General features: G+C 36.7%; 1 protein-coding gene across 3 annotated transcripts in view; it reads right to left on the bottom strand.

Moving 5' to 3' along the window:
- Positions 1-4,664: 4,664 nt before the first annotated feature.
- CARMIL1 (capping protein regulator and myosin 1 linker 1) overlaps positions 4,665-24,497 on the bottom strand; it is a 128,690-nt gene continuing 108,857 nt past the window's right edge. For all 3 annotated transcript variants that reach the window (XM_026669958.2, XM_087961417.1, XM_087961418.1), the window contains 8 exons: positions 21,846-21,912; positions 21,420-21,616; positions 20,768-20,874; positions 14,833-15,244; positions 12,472-12,538; positions 11,161-11,394; positions 9,432-9,572; positions 4,665-5,709 (listed from right to left, as the gene is read on the bottom strand). In XM_026669958.2, coding sequence (XP_026525743.1) covers positions 5,573-5,709; positions 9,432-9,572; positions 11,161-11,394; positions 12,472-12,538; positions 14,833-15,244; positions 20,768-20,874; positions 21,420-21,616; positions 21,846-21,912 — 1,362 coding nt within the window. In that variant the 3' untranslated portion in view covers positions 4,665-5,572. The remainder of the gene's footprint in view (positions 5,710-9,431; positions 9,573-11,160; positions 11,395-12,471; positions 12,539-14,832; positions 15,245-20,767; positions 20,875-21,419; positions 21,617-21,845; positions 21,913-24,497) is intronic.

The following is a 24,497-nucleotide window of genomic DNA, read 5'->3' as shown; positions in this document are numbered from 1 at the left end:
AAAAGTGCTCTGTTGGAGAATGTGATTTATGACACATTCTGGGGAGAGGGGGGAAACAGGGTCATGGGTGGGCCGTAAATTACGCCAGACAGAGTTGACTTCATTTGGGCATGTGCCGACATGTTTCTCCTAATAAATAACTGGATTTCTTTTGAAACTTGGTTCGAGGCTCATGGTTTAATTAGGGCATCCGTTGGAACCCTGACATCATCACTGAATGAGTGATCGTTCATTGAGAACTACTTATATATCAATCAAATGGTGGAAACCAAGCAAAGAATTTTTAATTATTAACAATGTGAATGCCAAAGTACAGTAACTGAATATAGGAATCTCCCTTATACTATGAATACTGATCTAGGTCCAGTAATTTCGGATTCTAGGGGTTGGTGCTCATCTGTTTCTTAGCCAAGAGAGCCAGTGTTGTCCGAAGACGCTTCCATGGTCATGTGGCCAGTATGACTATATGCCAAGGTGCACATAACTGTTACCTTCCCACCAAAGTGGCACCTATTTATCTACTTGCATTTGTATGTTTTGTAACCGCTAGGGCAAACAACAGATGGTCACCCCTTTGTGTGGTGCTCAGGTCTCGAACCCAGTCTATCAGCTTTCCAGCTCTCAAGCTCAGTGTTTTTAACCACTGATCCACTGCGTCCCTTCAATGCATACAGTTATCTCTTTCCAAATGTCTCTCTCCAATCAATGTTGCAAAAGGAGTCCTCCGTCACGTTTTGGGAAATCAAACTGTTGGAAGAGGAGAAAATACACTGACTTCATTCTTCTTAGTTTCACTGTGTCAGTAAGAAGAAATTAGAGAAGCTTAATGCTGTTCAGCCGAAGCAAATTAGATTTTTTTTTAGAGAGAGGCTCCTTCCTTCTCCTTCCTGGGCAAGGTCAATCTAATTAAAACAATTCTAAGATAGCTATTATCTTTCTGTGTTTTTTCATGTTCACCTAATCTTACTAAAAGAATAAAATGCCAGAAGATGAAGGGTCAGTTTGTTTTGCTTATCAGATATAATCGATGATTTTCCCAACAGAACCACTCAGGAACATTAAAGACATTAAATTCTCTTGAACTGACTTAATAGTCCTAGGATGCACATAAAACAATGCAGAGTTAATCTGTCTGCAGCTGCTCCTGAATTATTTCAGGCTTCTTAAGAGAGTTAGAACTTGATGTGTTCTCCAGATGGATTAGAACAGGGGTCTCCAACCTGGGGGTCATGAGACATTTGCAACTGGGGCATGGAAACGTGTGCATGCATCTTCACGTGTATGAGCAACGGGCACTGAAGTAGCATGTTGCATTCATCAGGTTTTGCTCTTTTTTTGGGAGCTTATTGTCTTTGTTAAAACAGAGTGTGTGAGAAGAAAGTATTGAAACTTCTTAAAAGCCAGTTTTCAGCCCAAAGATCTCAGAATAATTTTCAAAGCAATCAATAGCCAACCACAAAAACTGTATTGAGACATTATGTTATCTCCATCCTCACCTGTAGTTCATGCTGGGCAATTCTCTATTAGATTGTTTCTATGGATGTGAGTTTCTAAATGGTTTTAAAAAACCAGTGCAAGGATATTGGGGTGCTAGGGTGGTTTATTAACTGCAGAAGCCAATTGCTGAGGCAGTGGAGCTGTCCCCTTGGAAACTCTTTAGTGTTCTTTAGTATTAATCTGCTAAAATTATTTCCAATTATTCCTTTTGCACCATAGGAGAGCTGAGAGTTAATCAGGTCCACTGTCCAACACTTCTGGGCAATGGCGCTAACTCACAGCTGCTCTGCAATTGATACAAAGACCTGGTGTGAAAGTTCTCTAAGCAGTTGTCCTTGAAACTTCAAAATTGAGATGGTAGGGGGAGGTGTCCAGAGGTAAACTAGAATGTAGAGAAGGGATATAAAAGGGCAATATTGAGAAAGAATGGGTTTCTTCTTTACTTAAACATACAATAAAAACAGCAGTTTTTCCATTTAAAGAAATACTGGTATTTTTTTTCTCCATATATTTATAAGAATACTTTTCTTCACTCTCTAACTGATCAAACTAAAACCATCATAGCATAACTTAGTTGCCTCATGCAATAGTGGATATTATCAATATCCAGCTGCATAAACAATATGTCATGAAGCCAGCTGCATGAACAATATATTATGAGATATGTATGGTTCCCACTTTGTAGGCATTCCTTATGATCTTGAAGACCTGGCTGTTTTCCTTTGAGTTAAGATGAATGGAGCTCCTTGGCGAATGCATTTTTAAAGATATGATTTGGGACTGAGTGGCTGGATTCCATCCTGTCTACTTATTCTGTCTGACACAAGTCCTGCTGTGCTCCCTCACCATGGTTGGTGGTCCTGGGAGGGATGAGCAAAGAACATCAGGAGTATGTATTCTCAGCAGGGTCATCCAAGGTGCGAAAGTCATTCCAGCTGCCCAGCTAAACTACCAGGCACTAAATTGGCCAATGGCAATAGAGGAAAATGCTGAAGGTGGATATTACTTTATTGACAATGGCAAGAACATCGATTAATGCTATGCAGGATAATGTAAAGGTAAATCTTTTTTTTTTTTTTTAACCATATTGACAGAAATTATAAATCTATTGGCAATGTAGTGCTGGACGATGGACCTTCAGGACTTCTAGTTGCTGATGTTGCTATAGGGAAGAAGAAAATCTGAAATTATGATGGAACATGAGACTCATGAACACTGGAAAGCTCAGCACTGTTAAGCTATTAAAGATGAATTAAAATGATTACAAATTGAAATTTTATGAATCAGTGAATTGAGACGGAATGGCATTGGACACTTTCAGTCAGAAGACCATGCTGTTTATTACTCAGGACATTAAAAACAAAGAGGGAACTGCATTGCTTTTATAGAAAGGAAGGGTATAGCAGCAACAATACTAAGCTACAGTGCAACTAGTGATAAAACAATATCAATTAGACTTCATGGACAAACCTTTAATATGACAGTCATCCACGTTTATGTTTCAATCACTGATGCAAAAGAAGAAGAAGTTGAATAATTTTATGATCAAGTCCAATTTGAAACTGACAGAATGTGCAAGCAAGATATGCTGCTTGTGACTGGAGACTGGAATGGAAATATTAACACGAATGTCCTCTTCCAGGGAGAGTCCAGAATGAAGAGATGTTTCTTTCTCACCCAGTAAAACTGAGTGCACCAAGGGATGAGATGCAGCCAAACATGTTAAATAAACTCATTCGTGAAAAGTGCTAGTACAGTTCCATATTTATAATATTGACAAGATTGGTTTCTTTTGGTGCTCTCTTTCCAAGAACACTCAGTTAAGTATAAAAGATCTATTGCAGGATGAAAGAACATCAAGAAGACCTTACCATTACTTTGTGCCCATGGATAAGAGATTAATGTCAATCATATAAAGCCTATGTTTTCTGAAGGTGTTGAAAGACATAATACATGAAATGCTAGACATATTCTAATTAATGGAAGCCATGTAGTCAAATTTCACAATATTGGTTCTTCAGTCATTTTGTGCCAGATCTCAGAAGTTACTAATATGAGATGCTGAAAATGCCATTGGAAAACATGAAATCTCTCAATTCTTGACAGTACTCCACTCATCCATCAGCAGTTTGTGCACAAAAGATGGAACACGCAATATGGATATATTTGTCTTCTATTGCAACATCAATAATCGAACTCACGGATCAGATAACCATCCTGACCACCAAAAGTTTTTTTTAAAGTTACCTATATCCATTCACTACATTCCACACATGAGAAAGTCACAGTCAACATTTGGATTTAATGGATCATCTTTTCTCAACTGGGTCCATTAAATCAATGTTTTGTCATAAGCTGCATGCAGTGAGAATTCCAAAGAATTTTCAAAGAACAAGATTAAGCATGGTAAAAAAAAATATATGAATGGATAATAAATGAATGATTGAATAGAAAACTTAGTGGCCCTTTTGAAAGAAGCACTTGGAGGAGTTTTGACATACAGAGAACAAGTGGGAATCGAACCCCATGTAGGGTGTATTGAGGGGAAGGGGAAGAATGAGAAAGTCATGACTAAATAGCATTAACCACATGCCAAACCAAAGAGAAACATTTCTCTATTTTTCCCCATTTAGGCCACTCTGAACAGCAGCACTTGGCATTGGGTGTTGGGTGAAAGCTGGCATGTTACACAAAACGTCATAGTGTGCCACCTTGACACATGTATCATGCCATCAATGTTTTATTATTTCTTACTCCCTTTTCCATGCTTCATATTACATTATTTATCCTGGAAGGGAAAAACAGGATGGGCGTGATGAGGATGAAGAGAGACAAAAACTCAAGAGAAGCTACTCAATTGGATTCTCTCTCTATCCCAAGTATCAAACTGTTACCACTAATTACAAGTATTAGTTAAATAAACAAATTAATTGATCAAAATATACTTTAGCTCTGGAGAATAATATTTCAAATATGTTTTCTTCAATCTGGTGCTCTCCAGACGCGTTAGACTTTTGACTCCTATAATCCCTAGTGAAAGGCCTTGCTGACTGTTAAGGAGGGCAAAATACAACATATCTAGAGATACCAGACTGGACAGGTGTGGCCTCATTGTTGTAATGCAATGGCAAAATGAGGATACATCTTAAAAAAGTAGAAATTCCTACTTCATTTGTAAAATCATTTTATTGGTACAAATATACATTATGAATAAAATTCCTTCTGCCCATATTGTAAGGAAATGCATGTAAAATATTGAAAAAAGTAAAGAATTGCTTTTACAGACAAGGAACTGCTATTCGTTTTGAAGTACGTGATAAAAGTCGAGAGGATGCAGACAGATCCCAAAGTAACCTCTACAAAATACCAATATTGATAAAATATCCATTGCCTTCATTTCAATCAACATACATTTACTTATGGATATGGAAGCATAGCAAAGTGTTAGTAATTGTATTTCTACTTTTGTGCTTTTGAACAGTACACAAAATGTAAATGATTTGTGTTCTTAAATTACAACAAATATGGATAAAGTCTCCCAAAGGAGGATGTAAAAATCATATCCAAGCATCTAATATATATTATTTATACAAATTCTTTTATTAGTGTGCTCTGTTGATATAATTACAATGTGCAATTGCATTCAGCAAGAATATATTTATAAAGTAAGTTGCGTGCAAGTTTGACAAATTTACATTCAGCAGTCCAACACTTTTCCTGCTGCACAGTAATTAGGGTTAGTTAGTGTAAGAAAATGACCAATCTATTTGCTTTGAGTTTTTTCAACCACAAAGCTCTAATGCAAGGCATTGTGTTTGTAGCTGCTTCAGAAAATTCAAGTAGAAGACATGGAATAGTTGCTGGCTTTAGCAAAGGCATGATAGAGAAGATCTGGAAATAGTCAGAAAAAAAAAGAACCAAATTCTTTTAAAATCTGATTACCAGTGCAAATATTGAACTTTGAGAAGCTTCGTTTTTAAAAAATTGAAAGGAAAGGCTAATGGGAAAAGGGGTCAGTAATAGCTGGACTCCATTATCACAAAAGAATATGTACCGTTAAGCCCATACCAACCAATTAAATAAAAATAAAGTCTTTATCTGGCTCTTCTCCAGAGTCACTGGACTTGCTTCCTTGTTGGCCATTTTTCCTTAAAGGTCTCTGCTTCTGTTCCTGGGATTCAGAAATCTGATGTCCTGGACTTTTCTTTGGACCTGTATTGTGAGACAGAAGGCTTTGTTAAGGAAGCTGAAATCTTCTCTAAAAATAATCCCTGCAGAAAACAAAGCATAGTTCAATTTTTCTACAATATCATCCTGAATATCCCGCTGTTCTGGAACTAGAGATCTGAAGATCTCTATGATGTGAGGTATCTTCAATATGATATCCATCTCTGCCCTGACAAATTAAGCAATGCTGTGGTCATGTTATCCCAATGTATGGAGGTTGGGAGAGTCTGGATAGGAAACGACAAGACTTCAACTGAACCCTAAAAAACTAAGTGGCTTTGGGTTTTGAGATTCTCAAGTTCTGGAACTATATCATCTTTAGTACTGGGTGAGATTATACTGCTCCAAACAGACCGTGTGAACAATCTGTGAATCCTGGATACATGGCTTTCACTCGAATAGCACATGGCAATCATAGCTAAGAAGGCCTTCATACAACTTTGTAATGTATTGAAGAACAGCACACTCCGGCTTGTAAGAGGAGACAGAATGTGTGCTTACAGCTCTCTGTACCTTGCTTTGCTCTTCGCTGGCAGGAAAACATTCTGATCCTAAAACTTTCCCCTTTTTTACAGGTCAAGTGACAACAATCTCAAGTTGCTTTAGAGCAAGAGCTGCAGAAAGATGACATATAGTTTGACATAAAAAATGTGCATTGTATATAAATGCCAGCCAATTGCCTAAAATGTCTTTCTGCTCCAAAGCACTACTTTCACTCCTTCCCATTTCCTCTCCATTCCCAGTTTCTCTTATATTTTTAGATTGTGAGCCTGGGCCTGTCTCTCTTCTTTACTGATGTGACCCACTTTGAGAGACAATACTTGTCTTAAAAATGGATACAAATACAGTTAACGAATAAGAAGTTTAAAAACACGCCCTGCATTGTGTATGTTGTTCATAAAAGAGGGGGGAAATCTATAGAATAGTAGGCAATGGCACTCAGATGATAGTATTAGCTAAATTAATATATGGAGTTACAATCCATCGATCAAAATAAAGTTAAAGCTATTTTGGCTCATGCATGCTCATGGTTATGAGAGACATAAGTACTAATGTGCAGATAAAGAAAAGTTATCAGAAGAATGACAAATAAAGTAGCCCTGATGAACATTCTTAAAACCAACTCCATTTTTTTATACTAAAATAAATATATATTCAAAGAATTTTAATAAATAGCAGGAAGAAATATTTGGCACAAGAAGTTTAAATTATCCAAGAAAAAAACCCTGCCTTTTTCACAATTAGCTTATGAATTAGTTAAATTGACATGAAGCTGCTATAGCTATACATATACAATTCCTATATAAAGGTAAATAGATTAAAGCTGCAATCCTCTTTTACTACTTACAGAACAATATTAATTACATTTTGTATAAAAGATGTGTAAGTATAATCTAGGATAGTCAATCACTGTCATTTAGAGCAAATTATTACTGATTGTTACTTCAAAAATTTAGAAAGAATTGATATAACGATTAGCAATCTTTCTATAATGTAATAAATGAAACAGTTCTTGTTCTTTAAACTCTAATGAATGAGGCACATTTTCAACAGATCACATAAGAAATCCTTCCATATTTGGCAGCAGAAACATCTGCTTATTTTTCATTCAGCATCCACCAAAAATAGAACTCTTCTCTATTTCATTAATAAATCAGAACTTATTCACTGAAAACCAAATGAAAGATTAAAGAGACAGGAGGGGAAAGAAAGTGTGAAAAATTATGCTTCTTCAAAAAGCAAATTTTAAAGTTTGACTGATGAAATAAAATGCACAGTAATTAGTGTTATAAAGCTCATTGAAATCATCAGCACGTCCAACCATTTTTGTGGCACTTTTTCAAGACTGCTATCCTGGAGGACATGCAGATATCCTATACAGAGAGCGGGGGTGTGTGTGTGGTGTGTGTGTGTGTGTGTGTGTGTGTAAGGAGGAGGAGGAGAAGAGAAGAGCACTTTTTATAATTTCCTAAGAAAGATGCATAAATCATTAACTGTGAATCTTCAATGCTACTTCTGGATAACTTTGTCACTTTTCTGTGTACACAATGGCACACATTAAAATTAAATTCTGATGATAACACCCACCCACCCATATATATGCAGGTCTTGGCGTGTTCACGTCTTTTCCCGTGTAAGATTGAGAGTACCTGTACCCGTGAAAATCTACAAAAACATACATACACACACACACACGCCTGTCTGTCTGTCTCTCCTGGCAAATAGATAGGGAAGAAATGGAGGTAGTGACAGATTTTATTTTCCTGGGCTCCAAGATCACCACAGATGGGGACTACAGCCAAGAAACTAAAAGACGCTTGCTCCTGGGGAGGAAAGCTATGGCAAATCTAGACAGCATACTCAAAAGCAGAGACATCTCCCTGCCAACAAAAGTGCGTATAGTCAAGGCTATGGTTTTCCCAGTTGCAATGTATGGCTGTGAAAGTTGGACCGTAAGGAAGGCTGAGCGCCAAAGAATGGAGGCCTTTGAACTATGGTGCTGGAGAAGACTCCTGCGAGTCCCTTGGACTGCAAGGCGATCAAACCAGTCACTCCTAGAGGAGATCAACCCTGACTGCTCTTTAGAAGGCCAGATCCTTTGGCCACCTAATGAGAAAGAAGGGCTCACTGGAGAAGAGCCTAATGCTGGGAACAATTGAGGGCAATAGAAGAAGGGGATGATGGAGAATGAAGTGGCTGGATGGAGTCACTGAAGCAGAAGGTGTGAACTTAAATGGACTCCAGGAGATGGTAGAGGACAGGAAGGCCTGGAGAAACATTGTCCATGGGGTCGCTATGGGTCAGACACAACTTCCCAACACCACACACACAGACACACACACAGACTATTACATTATGTTGTGGTGCATTATCAGTTATGATGTTATACCAATTTATGCTTTACTTTGTGTTTTTTTAATATAAAAACCCTTTTTGATGCAATCCTTTTTATATAATGGCACAACAGACTGAAACTAATTTGTATATTCAACATTCTATTATAGGTTGTTAAGATGGTAGTTTTTACACGATAATTTCTATTTTCTGGTTCTACCTATGATATCAGAGCTGGAACATTTTTATCTGACTGTGGAAGACAATGGCTAATGTTTCCAAAGATGATGGCTTCCCATTAATGTCTGTATTCCATACAAGTGAGAGCAGCACTAAAATGCAGCAGCAAAATGGGGCTTCTTAACAATATTGTATGAAGATATTATCTTTACAACTTATACTCTCTGATCTGATCATATTTTAAAACCTAAGAACTTATTTAAGAGGTGATAGAGATCGGCTTTCACCAGGAGGATTGTACTGATTTTGTTTTCCAATAATTTTTTTTATGCCTAGAGATTTGATTTCACTGGTTTAATCCATGATTTTTAAATTAAACCTTTCCTGCTACTACTTTAAATTGTTACAACTCCCAGCTTGCTTGTTTTTTTTAAAAAGTATGTTCAATGCAAAGATATAATCTCACTGCTGCTTCACTCTTGTGAATGAGAAACACGTAAATGAGCATGGAAGATGGGAGGAATAAGGGGTATCAAGTTAAATGGACGATATGTACAACTGTATCTTTTCTCTGTGACATCGATGTACACAAATACATGAATAACTAAGAACAAATGCTTGCTTTCTAGTAAGTGTGGATGTTAAACATTAAACCAGAAAAGGATACCAGGAAGATAAAGTAACATTCCCACCTTCACACGAAAGAGATTTGAGAGATGCCTGAGGGCTGCTTTGACGATCTTTTTCTTTATCGGAAGGGACTCTCTTCAAAACAGGGGGAAGTAGGGCAATTTTAGGGGAGCCTGGACTGGATTGAGACTCTGGGGCATCATCTGTGGAAACATCAGAAAAATAAATCAGATTAAAACTGCGCAGCTATCAAATGTGTTTCATGCACTCAATGTAATGCTTAAACATTGTGACAGTACAACAAATATAGGTAGTCCTCGACTTATGGCCACAATTGAGCCCAAAATTTATGTCAGTAAGCAAAACAGTTGTTAAGTGAGTTTTGTCTCATTTTACAATCTTTCTTGGCACAATTGTTAAGTGAATCACCGCAGTTGTTAAGTTAGCAGCATGGTTGTTAAATGAATCTGGCTTCCCTGTTGACTTTGCTTGTCAGAAGATCACAAATGGGGAATCCCATGATCCTAGGACAATTGAACAGTCATAAATACGAGCCAGTTGCCACGTGTCATGAATTCTGATCAAGTGACCAACTGTCATCCTCCTTTGTTCATGTCAGGGGTGACATCTCTCATCACTTTTGCTCCCTCTCAGGCAAAATTCTTATGTTTCTCTGATTAATCCTATTTTTGATTAACTCAGATCCAGGTGTACTAGGAAGTGACATCTTTTGAGATGCCTAATACAATTAAGAATGTTTTTTGCAAATAATAGAAGAAATTAAGTAGACAGTAGCTGTTGTATATCCACTATGCCTAAGGCTCCCCTTTCTAAATACATGATGTGGCAACTGAAATTTCATTACATTTAATGATTATCTGGAATGCTGAATTATATGACCACATCATTTATAAACATTTTTAAAGAAGTGTATAAAGTGTCCCAAGTCTAAATGGTATATATAACAGCAACAGAAATGCAACATCGATGCAATCTTGAATCTAGTACAGATTTTGAATTAAAGAAGAATAAAGAAAAACAAGAATGTGAAAAAGAAACATTGACAAAGAGACGGTAAAGGGGGAAAAAAGGAAAGATTAAAAGAAGATGCTAAAGAAGTGGTTTCTGATCTCCTTGACAGGGATTATAGACACTAAAACAGTTGGGCTTTAGCTTTTAAAAAGCCATGAGAGTAGAAATGATCTACTTTGGGAAAGGATCCTTAGAACTAAAGTCATCCAAAGGAAGAAAACCTCAAGAGGATTTTTCTTGCATGGTCCCTTCTCATAAAACTTCCTGGTAGTTGGGGATCTTCAACAGGCAATCTTTCTTTGTATGAACTAGGTGGGCAGAATATACCTGGGAATGAAAATATCGTGGGCATCTAAATCCTGAACCTTCTAGGGTTTGAAATTAGCACCTTACATTCCACTCAGAAACATATTCATGCAATTTGATCTCAACCGTTTAAAGCTTATAATAATTCAAAATAAGCTTAAAAAGGTTTAAAACCCATGCCAATGTTTAATAATTGGCAATTAAGGGAAATGGAGAAGGGAAATGTTGGAATCTCAGGGACAGTTAAAAGGTAAGTGCTAAATACATTCCTAATTAGCATACAAAGTACCAGTATTAAGTCTTTTATACTTTACCGCTGACATCCAGTTTCTAGCATTAGTTAAAACTGAACAATATGCTGTCCCTGTTGCCCCCCTCCAAAAATATCTCTCAAGGATTTTAATTACTAACTTTCCATACACGGTTAAAATTAAAATGTTAAAATAATCTCACCTGTCCGAGAGGCAGACCGTGGCTTCTGAGGAACTGTTGGCCGTCCTGTTGGGGTGGGCTTTATTGACTGCAATGGAGGTTTTGGACTGGAAGGGGCGCTAGAAGAACTTTTTGTCCTAGCTCCAATTTCTATCTTTGGTTCAGCTTTTGAATTTTTTTCTGTCGAGCCTGTGATGGAATCTTCCCTAGTGAGAGCAGACTGATTCTCTGGAGAAGACTGATGAAGTTTCATTACTGAAACAAAATGAACCAGGGAACAAAGATGGAGGTCAAGGGCATTGTCAGTTTTAATATAAAAAGTTTCCACCCTCCATAACAGTGGAGAAAAACAGCGTAAGGAGGAGGGCCAATTGTAAATAAAAGTAACTAACTTTTCTGAACTGCCCTTTGTTCTTATCAGTTAGAATAATGCTACTTTGACCAACAATTCTAAAGAAGCATCCAATAAGTTTCCAATTTTTATAATAATTGTTGAATGACAGTGTGAGTGCGAGACCTATATTTCACTATAGGGTTTTTCGGTAATTGGCTTGGTGCCATTGGAAAAGCTTTGGTCAACTCAATAGGACACAGAAATGTATCTTTTAGAAAGACTAGGATAATCATATACATATACTCCGTGTACCTGGAAGAGAATCAGTGTTATATGCTATTGAAAAGCTTGTCAAGAACTTGATAAAAAGCTGGCATGCAATTGCAGGACACTGTTAAATATTTCCTATCTGAAAATAGTTTCGAGAATTGTAATATGACCTACTAATCTAAGACAGATTTTTGGGACACTTTAATAGACTTATAATGGGAATATCTGTTTCCTTTATTATAGCTATTTTAAGATGTTAAGTGAGTCAGGTTAATGAAAAATTAATATATTTTTTTTGCTTTCACCTTTGTGAGTAAAGATAAATGGAGTACTAAAAATTGTACAGTGTTCCAAAACCACTTTCCTGATCAATTGGAGGAGTTGATCAAGGGAGGAAAGAGAGGCAGGTATTTTAGAAATGGAAATCATCTGCTGGCAATAACCTATGACCAAAATGTGACTTAAATTTGGCATCAGGTTTGGTAAATTTCGGTCACATCAAATGGAGATAGTGATTTAAATGAGATATGGTATAATTACAATCACGCAGACCTTGTGTTTTAGATTTTAATAACGTGTGTGCCTGCAATCTCCTACACATTTTGTGCCTTGAAAGATTCATTCAGAATGACTAAATAAGATTTAATATATGAGCAATAGGAAATGTAAAGGTATTGGTGCAGTTTCATTTTACTAGCCTAAAAGAATACAGAATACGCTAGACTCACCAGCTCCATCCTGTCGTTCTGAATTCTGTGAAAGATCTGCTGAATCTCTAACATCATTCACTAATTTCTTTAAAACAAACAAACAAACAGGACACATCAAAATTAGTATATCTTATTTGTAAACTGCAGATTGCAAATACATATATATACATATACTAGATGGATAATATGAGATTTATACAAACTATAAGTGAGGACTATGGAGATGAAGCACAAAAGACTTGTAACCAACCGACACACTGTATGTAATTGGAAGATGGTTTTATGTTTTGTTTGTCAATATTTGTTTAGAATAAAAAAAAATAATTAAAAAAAGAATTGGGAATTACATGTCTCGAAACACAGAATTGTACAAAATTAAAATGATGTAAATAGTGCTCTATGGTACTACCTTTGAAGTAGGTTTGGAATTCTTGTTGGGACTGAATATTCAGATTGCTATCTGAAGCTCTACTATACACAGATATATACCATGTATCATGTTGATATTAAAAAAAAAGCTAAATTAGTTGGTAGTTTATTTCTGGTTTTATTTTGTTGTTTGTAACATTAAATGGTCTAAAAACTTGGAAGCAATTTCTTAAATTAGGATCACTTAAATGCTCCATAAACCTATTTTCCACTTAAATCTATTTCTTGTTTCCATTTTCTGATAAAGTAATGATGGGAGATTCCTCTCAACACAGATATGGTTCTCATGCCAATTCAACTATCTTTCTAATTATAGGAGAAATGTGTCTGTTCCAATTAGAAGAGAATAAATGTAGCTCAGGGTTGAACTGTGGAGTTCTTGGTGCTCTCTAATCTTGGTTGTTTTCTTGCAGATGTTGCACTACTCAAGTAAGTAACATCATCAATGGTAGTCAGTGTGGAGTTTGCTCCCTGTTTATATAATCAGTGGCTTGCCCATTGAGTTTTGGTGGGGGTTCAGCTTTCTCCTTGAGAGTCCCTTGATTAGGGTATTGTTTTCTCTCTGATCTTTGTCTGGTGTTAATCTCTGTTTATCACAGATAATGTTTGCAAACAAACAACCAAGTTCAAAGAGCACTAAGGACTCCAAAGCTGTTTGTTTTCCTGACTGTTTAGAAGCATTTCTTAACTGCCTTTTGCAAGTTTATTGTTTTACTTAATAATAATCACTTCATGTTTTGCTTCATAAGTATTACCACAAGTTTATTGCTTTCTGTTGAGCTATTAGTCGTGATTGTTTTTTAAGCTACTGTGAGGTAAATGTGGCTAAGCAACATACATATTAATCCAAATCTAGCTCCATGTCTAAACTTCGGCATATTCTTTATGAGAAAGAATACTGATAAACTTTTGTTCAGGTGTTTTTCTTCAAGAATTTTACCAAAAAAATTAAACCACCAACCTGGTAAGATACTTCTCTGCATGATAATATCACACTGTAATCCTAATATAATATTTAAAATCTCCCTTTTAAGGAGTTTTTATTGTAGTGAAGTATGTTGAAGTCCGATTATAAAAATGCCTCTATGAAGGTTTATGAAATATTTTGTCTGCTTTAGATCATCATTTCCTGTATGAACAATTTCACATGGCTTTAGTGGCTCTTCTAAACAGTATGCCATACAGAATCTAACTGCTGTACTGATACAATAGCCCTAAATTTAGCTCTGCTCTAGTCTGAAACAGCCCCCACAATATTCTATCCTAAATGCAATAATGCTAACTACTAATAAATAAAAACAATAAAACATAAATGGTTTGTGTTGAAAGCTGTATGGACTGAAAAGAAGAATGTGCACATAAAATCTTGCAAAGTAGAATATGTATATTTATATGTATATATACAATTATCTTGGCTTATAACATGTATTAGGCTGACTACTGGTAGATAATACTCAATTTTAATCATTTCATGTGCTAATTAATCTATTCTACATAGCTTCATTTGCATGCCATTTGTTTCTGGGGTAAGCATTTAGTTCATCAAACACTAGATGGAGCAAGATCTCCACTATATATTTGCTCGGATGGATCATTAATTCACATTCCTTTATCTGCAACACTTATGCCAATTCACATATCCAATTCAGGAGCAAACCTTCACAAAACACAACGTTCAGCACTTGCCATCTTTTGTCTGTGGAGCATCATCTGTAAGCACAGTAGCAGTGCATTAGGGTATGTGTCAAGTAGTAAATTCTTATGGTTTTGTTTCTACATGGATTTGAATTTGAAGCAGATTCTACCACAGATTTTGATGGAGAAAAGTTCAATCGTTGATATAAAACGGTTCAAAATGACCTCCAATGTTGGCTATTTTATTGTAAGTAACGTTATAACAGGAATCACTTTCTCAAGAGAATGTCACATTAAAATGAAAATATCCCTAACCTTCTGTGCTGATGCTGCTCTCCGTTCCTGCTTGGCTTTCATTTCTGCAAGAAGGCCACTGCCCATCACTTGCACCCCATACCTACGTCCTCCTTGAGGACTGCCTTTGCCGTCATCCTTTTCCAGAGGAACCTCCTCTGTTGAATCTGGTGTTTTTAATTCCTCAGTTTTTTCAGTGGTGCCATTTTGTTCGGCTGATTTCAAATCCTTCTTTGCAGTGTCCACGGTGGGGCCTTTGACAACACCTCTGGGAGAAGGAGATTCTTCAGGCATTAACACAGTTGAAGGACGCTCAGATTTGGATCTAGGCTTGATTAAATTAAGAAAGCCACTTTTCCGAGAATCTCTTTTTTTCTTTTCATCAGCTACTTCACCAGAATCACTGCTGTCTGAACCTTTTGTGAAGGACTTCCTAGTATTAAAAAAAAAATACATGTAAGGAAATAAAGACTTTATCTGAATGAACCTGAGCAAACAGTGAATCCTTAAATTCTCCTTCCACGTCTCTCATTTAACATACTAAGTGGAGACTGGAAGTTTTTAACTAAATGAAGTATATTATTATTGTGTTAACCTAAATAAGGTTAATCTTAATTATTAAAAAAACCTAACCTCATATCTTAGTTTCTCCTACAGGTTGATTAAATAAGCCACATTCAGGATTAACTATGTGATCCTAGAAACTGCATTTTGTTGCCTAGAAACATTTCCTTTCACTGTGATTCCAGGACATTGATGATTCCGGGATAATGTATGATTGAGAGAAACTTTGACAAATATGATGAAATGAGAAATTATTTCAAGAGCATGCAGATCAAAGGGAGGGCAGAGAAGCAGGACTATTCTATCCCCTATGTTAACCAACCAGCTGCTTTTTGCTTTCACTCAGCTTTTACTCAGAGTCTTCAAGCAAGATGAACTGTTTTTACTAGTAAATCATTGTAAGATATACAACTTTACCCATTCTCCCACCCTTTTTCTAGTGTACCATATCTGATGACAAGGACTGTTACATTATTGATCTTTTAAACAGACTTGGAAGATTTATTGACTAAGAAAACAAGGGGGGGGGGGAGATAGACAAAAGAAATGACCTGGACATATGGTTTAGTCATGAAGATACTTCACACCTTTAGTTCTAGAGCAGATTTTGAACTTTACCTTACTCTTTCTCTTTGAAATGATTTAGCTTAAAGAGTTACCCATGAAGACAAACATACTAATAATTGATAAGCTGCTATAGCATATCAAACAGCCACCATAAAGACTCGTTCAGACAGCTGTTTAATGTCCTTCTCTCCTGCCCTTCAATTGCTAGTAAAATAAATGGACCTACCGTATTTGCCGGCGTATAAGACGACTTTTTGCCCTGAAAAGATGCCTCCAAGTGGGGGGTCGTCTTATACGGCGAGTATATAACAAAGGTCGTCTTATACGCCGGCAAATATGTTGTTGTCACTCGGTGCAAGAGCGACAGGGCGGAGCTCCGCAACTGCGAAGCCCCTTCAAGCCCAGCCGGAGTCTCTCTTCCTCCTCCTCCCCCACCCACCCACCCACCCACTCCCGCTCGTGCGAGCGGACAGGCAGGCTCCAGGCTTTGCCCCCATCCCTCACCTCCTTCCATCCCCTCCACCCCCCCAGTGGCAGAAACTTCGCCGCACGTGGGGACGAGTGGAGGGGGTGGGAGAGCAGCGACGCAGCTCAAAGCTGAGAAAGCGCCATCCTTGCTTTTGTGCCGGGAAGAGTTCGTGTTTTTTGTTTTTTTGTTTTTCTCCCAGGAATGGGATGCTGCTCGTGCGATTTTCTTTGGGAATTTTTCTCTTCCCGGTTTCAGCCTTTGCTCGAATCCTCCCCCATTCACTTCTGGAAAGGATGCTTGTGTAACTCTTTTCCTAAGCGTTGCTGGGGGTGGAGGGGGGCAGTGTGCAGCGTGAGCGAGAGGCTCTTTTCCTTTCTCCCTGAGCGCAAAACCGTCTGCCTTCTTCTCTCTTGGACGGACCGAGCAAGGCTAATAAGATAATAATAAGATAATAAGATAAGATCCTAAGCGCGTTGTGGAAACAGATCTGGATCTCATTGGAGAAAGGTAGCAAATGAATGAACTGGACTTTTGGCAAGTCTCGGGTAGGAACTCACGCTTTCTGGAAAGTTAGTGAGCAGGAAAATAGACATCCTTTCCGCTTTCTCCCAGCGTGGGTATTTCATTATCCCTCCCTGTAAGAAGTAACAACCACAAAGCCAAGGGAAAACGATGCGCAGGAAAAAGCCACAGTAGGAAGCAAAGATTTCTCCCCCTCTCTCTGAAATAATTAATGTCGCAATCAGTGTGGTGCACCCTTGGAGACAAATTGGTTGGGGAGGTGGAAAGATATTAAGAAACAACTCGACTGTTTTTCGTCCAGTTTTATTTTTATTTATTTATTTTCCCCTGAAAAAGCAGATCGCAAAGAAAGGGAGAGGAATTGAGTGCCAGCCTGAGAAAGGCGAAGCTGCCTCTCTAAAGCATTTTGGTGGCTTTGTAAGTTTGGGGGAAAGGGACGGGGTGTCAATCAAGAATTATATCCAGAATACCCCAAGTGTTACAACTTACCGTATTTGCCCGCGTATGACTTTTTGCCCTGAAAAACATGCCTCCAAGTGGGGGGTCGTCTTATACGGCAGTATATAACAAACTCTATATTTTGAGTGGAAATGTTGGGGCTCGCCTTATACGCCCAGTCGTCTTATACGCCGGCAAATACGGTAAATTGTGCTGCCCACATTTTATTGCACTCAGTAAAGTTTCACATTATGGATTTGCAGATTCTTTGATCCTCCTCAACCAGGGTCATCTAACTGGAAAAAAGATCCAGCAGTTGTTCTCTTGCTTTATCTTTTAGAGTAATGACTTTTTAAAATTTCAAGCCTTACTTTAAAAAATATTTATTTATTGATCTTTAAATCTTCTGTACAACATGGAAAAGATTGAGAGATTCCAGCTCAAAGACTCCCATCTTCTCCTTTCTCTCTATTTTTAAAAGAAAAATCCAAAAGGAAAATGAATTGTGAGCCCTAAGTAATATCAATATTATGCGCAGGCAGAAGGAAAGAACACTCTTCTTTGTGGCTTCAGCACTAGGAAAAAGCTGGGCTTAAAAAAAAGAATAATATATAATTTGCTGGAAATAAAGTAGCCTCGTGTGTGTGGCAAAAGGGGACAAAGGTAAGGTATTGAGAATTCCATAGCCAAGTGGTTTGCAACTTGGGAAAATAAGCGGGCTTTCCTATTCTTGCTGATGTGTTCTGGGAAAGCCCTGGATACTCCAACTTCTGTAAATCAAGCCAACTCTCAGAAAACTTCACAAAAGTAATATCCTTGCCATGGTCTTTTCTCTTACCTGCCCCCACTAACAACCTGTATGAAGAAATGTGATTTTTCAGGAAGCCTGTACAAAAAAATTTCAACTCAAACACTTGTATCCACCAATCTTGTGGGATATTTTTGGTTCTGTCAGAGATGTAGTCTTTGCTGGGTTTGCCTTCCCTCGTTTCTAGGGCTGGAGAAAAGGTTGCAATGCACATTTTGCTCTTTACTCAAGCAACTTTTCCATGATTTCAGCCCCTCATTTGTGGTGACTCTGATCTCTCTTTGCCCGCCTTATTTTGTACAGGCAGAATGCAAGCAAGCAACAATGCTACCTAAAATTACCAAATGGCTGGGTCCAGACTTTTGGAACTAACAAGCAGATCTCTCCTTGCACAAATTCTGATTAATTCGAATGAGTTCTGATGGGCGTTTGCAGTCAGAAGCCAATTGCTTTATTCAGCCAGAATCTTTAGGGCATGGTTTGCAATAATCCAACTGTATAAAACAATTGTTAAAACTACCCTCATCTCAGGCAAGAAGATAATTTTCCTATGGTATTTTAGGTGGTCTTGATCTACTGCCATTTGCCACGAAGTTAATTTGGACAGCCAATATTAATGTTTGTGCATCTGTGCTTATGCCCTCATGTACTTTCCTTATTTTATAATTTCCCCAACATCTCCGCCCACCTGTTATCAACCAACCAGCCACACCCTAAAAGCAGCAGCAAAGTAGCAATAACCCCACTCAGCAAATTCCACTAGATTATCAATAAACTCATTAAAACAAACAAGGAAACAGAAGCTTCCATCCCCTAGCAACTGAACAGAGAGGACTATCCCTGTAGCCATTGCAAACGGCCAATTGGATCCAGGCAAATTCCTAACCTTTAGCCACATCATCACAATATTGTCATTAAGATGCTTTAGATCAGGGCTGACAAACTCCCATCCTGCGGGCCGGATGGATCATGTGCTGGCCACGGCCATGCCTGGTTTAGCGAAGGGGGGAAAAGTCCTGATATGTCAGGTGACGCTGCCATGACATGAGTTTGACACCTTTGCTTTAGATTATCCACATGGTAAATTTTGTGTTGGGGGAAGAAAGAAAGCATTACACTGGGAGAGCTAAATATGACTTTAGTCTACTTCTGGAGCAGAAGACATACTTGTTAAAAAGTTACTGAGTTTTCTTTGTGGTGCAGTGAATGGGAGATGATGATGAATCCTAAGATTTCTTTGTCATTATTTCTTGGTATGAATGTTTTTTTCTAAATTTAAATCTTAAAGTATTTAAAAATAAATTTAGGATGCAATGACTATTGACTAAAACCTAATTTTGTAATTGACTTTTTAGCATGTCTTGCCCTCAAAGTTTTTTTAAAATAACAAGTCAGAAGAAAATTTGATTAGACCAAAAGTGACATTAACAACTTACAATTTATAATTCTGCAGTTTTTTTTGTATCACTAGCAATTTGTCATATAGCACATTGATTCGGCACTTAACTTTCTTGATTTTTGCCATCTGCTTGCAATTTAATGGCTATTCAGACTTGCTTAATTACTAAGACATCCTATTTTCTCAGCACCAGTGGGTTTTTTTTATAAGTGAATGTCAAACACATAAAGTGGCCTCTGAAATAATTACAATTTTGTTGTTATATTCTTTAAGTTACTTCTTGCTTCTGTATGCTGCATGAATATACATTCCCTATACATACGGATTATAAATAAAAATGCAAATTATATGATCAGGAGAATAAAATGTATGTACAATTCATACTTAACTAGGAAAATCATACAACCAAGCAAAATCATATTAAATTTTGTACAAAAAAAGAATGTAATGCCATGTCACAACACAATACACAGCGGCAAAAAGAATACACTGAATGCAGCTGAACAAATAACATCTTCCTCCTTACACACCCTAATATTTGCATTAGCTCAGTGCTGTTTGGCACATTTCTTATGTCTTAGCTGCAGTTTCTCAGTATTTCTCTCCTTATCCTTCAATCTCTTTTAACTTTATTACATTATGAATCAAACAGATGCTGTTTATCAGACCCTGATAACTTTATGTAGGCCATTATAGCCAAAATTAAATATTATTGAAGAAAAATGGTTTACAGGAGGAAGTACTGAAAAATTCCAAAATTATGGACAGAGAAATTGGTTTTAAAATTGATTTTAACTGATATTACTAATTTTTAAAGCTTAGCAATTATATTAACTGCCCTCTACAGATAATACTTCTTTAACAACTGCTTCATACAGCGACTGTTCACACTTATAAAAGTGATGAAAAAAATAACTTTGCAACCAATCCTCACATTTACATCTTACAGGTCTGTAAAGCAAAGGAAGCTGAAGTAAAATTGTAAGTACAGACAGTTTCATTTAGCAACCACTTTGCTTAACAACTAAATTGCTAAATAAGTACCTGCATTAATTTACCACTAGCAATAATTGCTATCATTTTCTAGTTAAAACAAATAAATTAAAAACAAATATACATAAAATGCTCTTTTTAATACTGTACATCAAGTTCTATGTGTATTTAAATTAAGAATATATAGATAACTTACTTTGAATCCATTTTTGTCACTTTCTTGGTGAAAAATTCATCAACCCCTTCATCTACTCTTCCCATCATTCCATTTTGTTCTCCTTCTTGAAGGGTTGCAGGACTCACCTGATAAAATGTACAACCTTAAGGATATGCAGGAATTTGCTTGATGGACACTTGAATGTAGGCCAATCAAAATTTCAATTCCCAAATATATAAACCATAATACAACTGATCTTTGATTTTCTACACCATCCATTTTCATTATGCAGTTATAACAGAATAATCACAACATTACATGAATGAAGATCAACAATATTAAAAAAAAAATTATTAAGGGCTGTAAGTGCCAATATACAATATATATCAGCATTTTCATCCAGACATCTTTCAAGCTGATCTATGAAGAAATAAACCAATACACTTCCATGAATTTTAAAAGAAAAAAGAAAAGAATACAATCCAACTTCCCCCTTCACTGTACTTAAGCTAGAATTTTTAACTTATGTGACTGTTGATATGGTGGTAAAAAACAGAACTGCCTATTGTTTACAGATACACAATTTATGTATGAAGACTCTGAACAAAGTTTTATGTGGATTATCAACTTCTTTGAGACATGAACATTCATACACATGAAGTACAATTTCTTGAGTAACAGATTAACTCACGGCAGATTGTGTAGGCTGTTGTTTCTTGTTCCTTTTAGGCCTAAGTTTAGTAAAATGCTCTAGCTTTTTTCCTTCCTCCGAAGGTAGTTCTGAAATGAGCCCAGAAGTCCGTTTGTCAAACCTCCCAGAATGGAATGGTGGGTCCTCTATATGAATAGGAACTTCTTCTAATGCTTTATCGAGGTCAAACTCCATCTCTAAAGAAAAAGTTTAAAAACATTTTAGGGTGTATTTCTCTTTCTAGTCATAGCTTTTTTGTAAAGACTCAAGTCAAGCTCAACTCATGAAAGGCTGCTCTGATGTGCCTAAGTAGCCTTCTTAATAACAGTATGGGCTTGTTGGCGGTTGTTCTTCATTTTCCCAGTTTGGCTCACAGTGACAGTTTTATAAATCACTCAGAAAAATAATCACTCCAAAAAAGCTTACCAAAAGCTCTGGATACAGGCCTTAACATTCGACTGTGGATACTCTTCCTTTTAGATTTGGGAGTCATCTATAGATAAAATGGAAAAATAACATAATTGCCTTTTGGGAAATAAGCAGTAATTGTTAAATTAACCATAGTGCTGCAATGATCAAAACAACTATGAAAGATAGAGCAAAATAGCATTTCGATTACAAGTCAAGATGTTAAATAACTGCCAGTAATCAATATTTATATTGCTTGTAGTATTGGAAATACTCCAAGCTTGATGTTAAAACTGCAAAGTGAAAATGCAACATTCTATTTTGTTTATTAATGTGGCTGAAAAATGAGCATTACATAAGTCCTACATGTCTACTGGATCTTTTTTAAGGATGAACAAAATCTTACAGCATCCTTATTTTTAAAAAAGCAGAAATGCTAGGTTCAGGTTATAATTCAGTGATGCTTTTTGTTTGTTGCTATCATACCTCAAATACATTCAATAACTGAAGTCACACTTCTGAGATAGTAAAATGTGACATAATTGCCATCATAAATTTGCACAGTATTATTTTGAGAAAATATCAAAATCTGGGACTTCTGAAAAGAAATAGCAAATTGAGGATGGCTCCACTAAAAGCTAAAAAAAGGAGCTGACAACCATGGCACAATGAAGAGCAGTGAGTAGAGCAGCCCTTTGTAATTCCTTTCCAGACAAGGTGAGAAGCTGAGATTAACCCAAAAGCTCTCCTTACAATTGATCTTCTCAAGGTCTTTAGATGTTTTCTAATTTTGACAAGGGGGATACATAAAGACCTCATAGTTTTCCCTCAAAATATTATTTGTGAGGCATTCCTTAACTGATTAGTTCAGGCTACTATGGTAAAGATGAAAGAAATGACTTGAAAGCAGTGTACATTTGCGATACAATTTTAGCAAACTACATTTAATATAAATAAAATACCCGGCACTGCATATCATGCTGTTTTCTTGCAAATTTTAAGAGCAATGTTTAAAAATACTATACATAGTTTGAGGGTATTTATTTATTTATTTATTATTTATTTATTTATTATTTATTTATTTATTTATTTTATTTTATTTTATTTATTTATTTATTTGCTTGCTTGCTTACTTACTTATTTATTTATTCAAACAAATATTTACATTCATTTTTATTTCTGTCAGTGAGGCATGCCTGCCTTTCTTCCTTTTCCCAGACCAACAAAAACCCAAAAACAAAACTTAAGAAGTACATGGTGAGATAGACCTGGAAGAATAAGTAATAAAAATAATGTAGAAACTAACTTCAGCAGGCTAGTTATTACTAAAACCTAAGTAATTGTTTTAATCATTGGCCATAATTGTTCTTTTTGGAAGAATTCTGAACAGTTTTGGTCACAGAGGCAACTAATTTTTCTGACAAATTTAATGTGCCAGGTGTCTTGGGGCCTCTCTTCTGTTATTCTTCCCTCCAATGCATAGAATAAAAAATTATCTGAATCATAACAGTACCATGCTATGCACTTCTCCTAACCATATCCGATGATCTAAAGGGAGGGTGGAGGATACTATATATCACATATAGTATTACGAGGCAGGGATACAATTCACTAAACTGGAGAAATATAGAGGTAACTTAGCAAAGAACAGCCAGTTTTAAGAAGGAAAGCCAACCATAATCTTTGGACAAATAACTAATTTTTTACTTTGAGCAAAATAAAAAATAAGTAGACATTAATTCTAGTTCAAGACTTTGAATGTTTTCCTTATCCTGCTGTATCAAATGCACCAAGGGTGGTCAGCCTGTGAGTTTAGAGCTTCAGGAATACCCATGGAGGTTTCTCATTCAATGGCTGCCAGTTTTTGGTAAGTAAGCAGAAATTATTAAATGTAGTGATATGGTGAAAAAGGATTGGTATTTTTTCTTTCTTTTTACAACTATGTAATCCCTTGCTTTGGGGCTGAGCATTTACTGGGGCTGAGCATTTACTGGCCAGATGCTCTTCCTGATGCCTATGTGGAGTTCACAGCATATATGTTCTCTTTGCACCTTGAGAGAAAAACATCTGTCCCTGCCAAATATTAAATTCTCAACCTTTTGAGTGGGAAGCGAGAACCTTCACCTCTAGGCCACCACGCCACTCGATAAAAGTTTTGGTCATAAAAGTGAAAATAGTAGTATGCAGATAGTAGGCAGATTTAATGAAATGTACTTCTTGGAACACTTTCTCTTTTCACCAAACTCTTTTCTGCTTGCATGCTCTCTTCATACTATCCATAAAACTCACTTGTGAGCCTTGCCCTCTATACTTCCCAATTCATGACATACACTTTAGCGTAGAAAATGAATATATGTAGCAAAACAAAGTTACAATAAATGGCAAACAATGATAGAAATAGTAAAGCATGTATATGTAATTTATTTCTTTGATCATTGTGAGTTTCCTTATCTATATTGTTACAAAATGTATATCTTAGTCATGCTTTATAATGGGCTACATTAGATATTGTGAGTTTTCACCCTAGTGGAGTCAATCTGATTACCTACCTACATTATAATCTAGGACCTAGGTAATCAGTCCTCATCCTTTCCAGCTTGGCCGGAGGGGATGGTTCTGAGTGTAGGGGTGTGTGTGCTTATGCGTGCAGCTCCATTTGCGCGAGCGCAG

The sequence above is a fragment of the Notechis scutatus genome, chromosome 3, assembly GCF_049901735.1.
Source record: "Notechis scutatus isolate UNSWTSFEM ecotype Mainland chromosome 3, rNotScu1.2, whole genome shotgun sequence".
In the NCBI taxonomy this organism is placed as follows: Eukaryota; Metazoa; Chordata; class Lepidosauria; order Squamata; family Elapidae; genus Notechis; species Notechis scutatus.
The sequence above is the reverse complement of the archived record's forward strand: the minus strand, read 5'-3'. Positions and strand labels throughout refer to the sequence as shown.